This window comes from Ananas comosus, linkage group 11, assembly GCF_001540865.1.
Source record: "Ananas comosus cultivar F153 linkage group 11, ASM154086v1, whole genome shotgun sequence".
Classification (NCBI taxonomy): Eukaryota; Viridiplantae; Streptophyta; class Magnoliopsida; order Poales; family Bromeliaceae; genus Ananas; species Ananas comosus.
The window spans coordinates 1,491,422-1,498,783 of NC_033631.1; the positions used below are offsets into that span (position 1 = coordinate 1,491,422).

Sequence of the window (7,362 nt, forward strand, 5' to 3'; positions counted from 1 at the left end):
TTACTTTTTTTTTTTTTTTTTTTTAAGAGAGAGATAGATAGCACACTATCCGTTTCTTTTATTTCATTCAGAAATAAACTTAGCTAGAAATGTGAATCAACTAGGATTCGAATTTGGAATCTCGGTACCAACCACCAAGCCGTTTGCCATTTGCTTTAGGGACGGTCAGTAGAGCCTCCTTTTTTGCTTCTATTTTTTTGCTTTTGCTTTTTGCTCCAGTCATTTCGATCACAATATTTGGCAGAAAGAACTCACTCTGAAATTTTAGTTAAAAATGTATATGTGACACCCCTCGTCTCACTACAAGAAAATTAACATTTAAAGATGTTTTTTTTTTATATCTATTTAACGGCACTTAAAAGCGTCTCAATTTTGTCTAGCGTCACATTTGAAAACGTTGATAAATGAAGAATCGCCACATATATACCGACGCTTACGCCAAGTGTCAGTAAAATATATTCTGACGCTTTAAAACATCAGGATTTTTTGAGATCCTGACGCTTTAAAGGGCCGAAAAATTAAAAAAAATAGTACAGTTATTATGTAATAAATTGGTTTGATACAATAAAGGACTTATATAACAACACTTTTTGAACCATCGATATTTGCTATATTATAGGGATATATGCTTGAGGACGCTTCCCCAAGATCGTCTAAACAACGTTCTTATTTTGAGATTTTTTGGTAGCATCTATCGGTTATTCTCAAATGGTCCCCTCAACTATAAAATTTTTCTGTTGACACTCTTAATTTCAATTTTTAGTTTGAAAATTTTCTATCTAGTTAAGTAAATTGTTTCAAAAATATAATCTCTCCGCTAGCCACAGTCATTAATTGTTCTAACTTTATTTGCTAAAAATCAATCAAACTAATAACTTTTATAAAAACACTCATAAATTTAATAAAACTTTCAATTTTGTAGATAAAAATAACTCTTCAAATTTAGAATGCCATGTTGGTGAGGGGTCTCCATATATTAATTTTTACCCAAGTTTTACGTGAAACGTACGGTTAATTCTCAACTATAGGCTTGTTTTGCCACAAAGTTACATTTTTTTACATATTTTCATCAATTACATTAACAGTTTTGTCAAATTTAACAGTATTTTTGTAAATTTAACTATTTTGAACATTTCGTTAAACTTCTAACTTAATTTAGCTAAGAAATTATCAAACTTAAATAAATAAATAAATAATTTAGAAGGTTTATATAAAAGTACCAACAGTTGGAGGAGGATATATAGGGAGGGGGCTGCTTCATTATTTTTTCCCAAGTTTTTGTATGGTTGTTCTTTAAAAAACAAATATTCAAATAGTATTCATTAAATATCATTTAGTATCAATGCTAATTTCTCCTTTATTTTTTTATTTCTTGTAACGCAAATTCTGTTTTATTTGGTGTATTGGGACAAGGAATATTGTATTTGAAAGAATTTGATTTGGTGTGGTGGGAGGACGAATATTTTATTTTTGTTATTGTTGTACGGTTAGTTTGGTATTTTTATAAAATAATCTTTTAAAAAAATTTATTTGGCCAAATAATTTTGTGAAAAAATTGTTTGGCTAAATAATTCTATTTTGTTCAATTCAACACCAAAGATGGTGAATTATTTGTCATCTTCAATAAGGGCTCATTTATTTCATCAAAAGTGGCGTTTGAATTGAAGTAGACTTTAGGTTAAAGTAGAGTTCAGGAAAAGTGTTTCTTCCCCATTATCGGTTTTCATAACTACAAAAGTGACGTTTGTCTACTTGTGCTTTATGTTTGGTATGAAATGGATGACATTAAAGCTATAATATATACATGAATAATAAAGAAATTGATAAATAATAAATTGTAATATAATAAATAAAAGGTAAAATAATTGTTTTCTGATATAATTAAACAATATAATCTAAACGAACTAAATTTATTTTTTTTTATACGTAAATTATAATAATACAACATGCAATAAAATCATGATGCAAAAAATATGTAAATAGACAATTAATCAATTTTTTTGTCCTATTTTAAATGTCCAAACTAAATAAAGAGCTAGGTGCTAAAACTTAACAAATAAATTTCTATCACATTTTGAACTTGTAAACTAAAAAAAGGATTAATTAGTAACATAATAAAATATATTTAAATATAGCTAGCATTACACTTTCTGTGACGCCCCAACTTCCCAGGGGGTCGCCCATCCTAGAACTACTCCCGTCCTAGCACGCTTAACTCTTTTAACCTCTTGAGCCTTGCCACCACCCAAAATACTTAAGCCGGATTAAGAATTTAGCCATATTATATCTTATATATAGGACTATCTGGGATCTCCCCTCCTTTAAGCCCTGACGTCCTCGTTAGGCTTAGACTCACAAGTACCAGGCGATGTGAGACTCGTCTCGCTAACCTTGTCATTCCGACCCCGGCTCAGCCGAGACTCATCTCACACTTCCAGCTGGTAATTGGCTCTGATACCAACTGTGACGCCCCAACTTTCCAGGGGGTCATCCATCTTAGGACTACTCCCGTCCTAGCACGCTTAACTCTCTTAACCTCTTGGGCCTTGCCACCACCCAAAATGCTTAAACCAGGTTAAGAGTTTAGCCCTATTATATCTTATATATAGGACTATCTGAGATCTCACACTTTCGTAATTTTGGATAACTTAAGTTTTAACTGTAACATTGTTACAGTGTACCAAACAGTGAAAGTGGCCATTTACGATTGAAAATGACTTCAGCTCTCTCAACTTTCACCTAAAAAACAAGCATTAAAAGTTTAAAAGACGATAAATTATTTACAATCCTTTTCTTTAAAAAACAGAAGAGTGAATGATTCACTATTTCACTCTTAGTTATCACCCTCTGTTATAATTGCTCTCACATACAACAAAACAAGCTAACAAAACTTCCAACAATGAACCTCGATCTGTGCAATTCTAACAACCCCCGCAAAAACTTCTAATGGCCTATACCAAAACCAACAAACAAGTGCAGAAACATGAAAATAGAAATACGGTAAATAATTCACCGCCTATTAAAGACAGTGCATAAATCATCGCTTTCATATAAGCACAGTGAACAATTCATCGTCTTTCACTTTTTCCTCCACCACCGCGCTGAGTTGAACAAAGTAGGGCTAATTTGCCAAATAAAATTTTACAAGAATCATTTGAGTAAATATAACTTTTTAAGATTATTTTAAAACAAAATCCGTTAGTTTAATATGCATATGACTTTTTTGGTTTTTTTGGTTTTTTTGTTGCTATGCCTTCATCGAAATGTATGAATTTTAAATCATTATCTACTCAAGTCTATTCATATAAAGCAATTAAAATTCAAACTTAGAATATTCAGCTTTAATATCACTTTAAAATAGCCAATTGCTCTTAAAGATTAAGCTATAACAAAAAAAAAAAAAAGTAATTTTTTAGCAAGTGGCAACGTAACGGGAAATTAAAAACTCCATATAAATTCCGTGCGAAACCCAATGCAGCTGCTCATTCTCTGCGTCAGTCTTACTCGATCACAGTCTCTTGTCAGCTGTCCGCACTCTTTTGCTGCCGCGCGCTGTCGCGACGGCCGCTTCTGCCGCCTCCAACTTTTTTTCAGTTATCTTCTTCCATGGTAAGCTATTAATTACCAGCGAGCTTCTTTCTTGGGAATTCGAATTTTGTTTTGATCAATACACTTAAAAAAGCCTGTTTGGTTCAAGAGTGGAATCAAAATCGAAAATAGTATTGAATTATATTGGAATAAAAAATTAAATGATGAATTATTAAAAATGGGTTAAATTATAAAAAAAATTTTCATAAATATCCGTTTTTTTAGTTTTTCTTTATGATTTTTTAAAATTTATATTTTTATCCCTTAAAATTTTAAGTTGTTGTATTTAGACCCCCTCCGTCACGGTTTCATCATTATTCCGTTTATTTTTATATTTTATACTGAAAATGCCCTTCAAAATAACATAAATATATTAAAAAATTATTTTTTTCTTATAGAAGAAGTAAGGGTAATTTGGTTATTTTGTCCTCTCCATTAATACTGTATACTTCTGAAACTATTTCTGAAATTTTAAGGAGGCAAAATATAGAATTTTGAATGTTAAGAAGGCAAAGTAAAAAAGTGGGTATTTATAGGAGAGTTTTTTTGTAATTTAACCTAAAAAATATTTGGCTTAGAAAATTTAGAATTTTAAAAAATGATTTTGATTAAGAGAGAGAGAGGAGAGTGGTGAAAGGAGAGGAGGAAGAAGCATTTGTAAGAGAGGATTGTGAGTGATTTATTAGAAATAGGTAAATCCGGAATTCAAACTGATTTGAGCCATAAATACGTTGGAACATTTTCATTTCAGAACGGAATGAAAATCGGAATCTGATTTTTGTAAAATAATCAACAAATATTAAAAAAATAATAAATTTTATTCTAATTTTATATATATTCTAAAATAGATGAACTAAACAAGCCTTTACTATCAATGTTTCGCTTTCGTACCTACTTCGGAAAAACTTACTGCGGAAAAAAATTTATTTACTTCACTTTGCTCGCTCACACACTCGTGCACCATAAATTATCAGCTCTTCATGACTTGTTTCATGCTTTTGATTCCACGGATGACTTTCTAAATAAATAAATAAAACTTCAATTTTTATTACTTTTTTCAAGCGTCGAATTAGGAAAGAGATTATGATGTGTGTTAAAAGCTTCAGACGATTATGTATAAATTGTTAGATGCACACCCTAGAAGCCAACCGTAGAATAAATATATTCATTAATGCGTAGAAACAAAATGAGATAACGAATTTTCTTCAATTGTTAGATGCATACCCTAGAAGCTTAAATCGTTTTTAAGCTGTTTTATTCAAAACAATTAATGCGTAGTAACAAAATGAGATAACGAATGGACTTTCGAAAGAGGCCCATCCGTAGAATAAATATACGTTTCCTCAACGTTTCCAAAAGATGTGGAGGATAGGAAATCACCCAATACTTTACTCTCCAAAAATAATAATAATAATAATAAATGTCTCCTGAATATTTTGAAGTTTTTGAATTTTCTTCTTCAATTATACGCTAATGTTTTAGAGCATGTTTCTTTCAAAATCTGGATTCTCTGATAAGCATTCATGAGATAATCACCCTTTTTTAGTTCTAATTTTGGGTTCTCTCTTTGACTACTCGGCAACAAATTTTGAGATGTTAATTACTATAATACATACTGAATTTACATTTTACAGGTCAATAGAATGAATCATTACTACTCAAGTCAAATTTCATTGTAGAAACTTCGGAGTCATGTAATTTCCTCGTGTTTTATCTGATCTTCAATTTTGATTCGTGAATATAGTACGTACTAGTCTTCATAAATGAAGTGAATATATCCAACATCTACTCATTCTTTTCTCTTCAAATAGCTGGTTTTTTCAGAATAGATCAGCATAATTCGTTTGCTTTAACTTCAGTAACTTCTTTCTTTTCTCGTTGCTGTAACATAATATTCTCCCTGAACAAAACTATAAGATCGAGCTATCTTCTTCCAATAATTCGGCGATGGCTGAAGGTGACCGCAGTAATTCTGAGTCTTCCAGAATAGATGTACCAGCGATCGAACCAAGAAATGCGCCATCCGAGATCACCAATGGGGAAACTAACAGATGCAAGATTTTCAAAGTTCGGGATCAAACTATCCACGAGAACAGCATCGACTCCTTCAAGCCAAAAATTCTATCTATCGGTCCATATCACCACGGATCTTCACGTCTAAGAGGCATGGAAACGTGGAAGCGGGATTGTCGACGTTACATCCTTGGTCGCATTAGTGAGAGCGACTACAATACAGTGGAAATTAAGGAACTAGTAAAGAAAGCAAGAAGCGTTTACAGCGAGAATATCACAATGGAACCGAACAAGTTTGCCGACATGCTCTTGCTTGACGGATGCTTCGTGCTCGCTTTTCTCACGGAGATAAAAGGCAAGAGCGTTGAAAACGAACCCAGCGAAACTGGTATGATCGGTGGTTCTCAAGGAACCACTTCGAGCGATACCACGGGGCACACGGGGGGAGGTCAATGGCAAGATGACCGCCACCAGGATGAAGCGATTATAAGGGAAGACACAGTGCGTGACCTATTATTCCTGCTCGACAACCAAATTCCTTTCTTCGTCATCGAGGAAATACATAAGCTAGCTGTAGGTGAAGGAGAAACAACCGAAACACTTAAGAAAAACATCGCTAAATATGTGGAAGGTGTGCTACACCACTACCCGAAGGCGATCGAAATCCCCGCGATCTGTTCGAATGACTTTCACCATCTGCTGCACTTGTGCCATATGTTCTTTCGACCTAGTCAAAAGCCTGAGAAGCGCAACGGCAATCGAGCAGCGACGAACCAAGCAATGTGGCACCGAGCAATGCAATACCGCGAAGCAGGAGTCGAGTTCAGAGTAAAGGACTCTTCGACTCCCCATTCTCTTTTGGACGTGACGTTCAGCAATGGGACAATGGAAATTCCACACCTGTCTATTGACGGGAAAACGGAATCTATTTTCAGTAACCTTCTCTTGTTTGAGCAAGGGTGTTCTCATACTGGGAGATATATAAATGCGTACGTCGCTTTCATGTCGCAGCTTCTCAGCGATGCCGATGATGTTAAATTACTTGCTCGTGAAAACATCGTTCAGATATTGAATCACGAGGAAGAGGCTCTAAATATTTTCCGCAGGCTTAACGGGTTGGCTATTGTCGATCGCTGCGGGAAGGACTACTATTTAACATCTACGTTTCAGTCGGTGGAAGCACACTACCGTTGCCGTTTTAATTGGTGGATGGCATGGTTGAAGCACAATCACCTAACGAATCCGTGCGTGGCCGTTGCAGCGCTCTTAGGTCTTACAGCCCTTCTCTGCACTATAATTCAACAGTTGCTTTCTATTTTGGCGCATTTCAAAGTGGTACATTAACCGTCGTCGGTATTATTTGTTTCTTCAATCTAGTTTACCCAGATCAGTTTGTTTTGAGTTTGTCTATTTTCTACTTATGCTTATTCATGTTATGCATGTGACAATTTGTAAATGTTTGTTTCCAGCATCATTTCATAAAAACTTATATTCTTGGAAGATCATATTTGATTTTTGTGGAGTTATACTGCATTAATTAGCTTTTTATCACGAACAATGTAGACCTTTCCCTGGTTCTTTATGCTGCACAAAATGAAATACACAGAGAGAGAGAGAGAGGGACTTAATTAATTAGAGGAGAGCTCATGTATGATGTAAGAAAAAAGAACTTTAAGAGTGGATATATAGAACGGCCACATATTCCGAAGCTTCTATATATTATAGGGCTCGATCGGCAACGAACTGAAGTATTCAAGCAAA

General features: G+C 33.9%; 1 protein-coding gene across 1 annotated transcript; it reads left to right on the forward strand.

Annotated features, from left to right (window-relative positions):
- Positions 4,423 to 7,113, forward strand: LOC109717655 (UPF0481 protein At3g47200-like). Its single transcript, XM_020243526.1, has one exon. It carries the CDS (start codon positions 5,536 to 5,538, stop codon positions 6,943 to 6,945), a length of 1,410 nt encoding a protein of 469 aa, XP_020099115.1. The 5' UTR covers positions 4,423 to 5,535; the 3' UTR covers positions 6,946 to 7,113.

Excerpts from the sequence above, each read along its gene's own strand:
- LOC109717655 (XM_020243526.1), top strand. The coding sequence starts at position 5,536 with ATGGCTGAAGGTGACCGCAGTAATTCTGAGTCTTCCAGAATAGATGTA.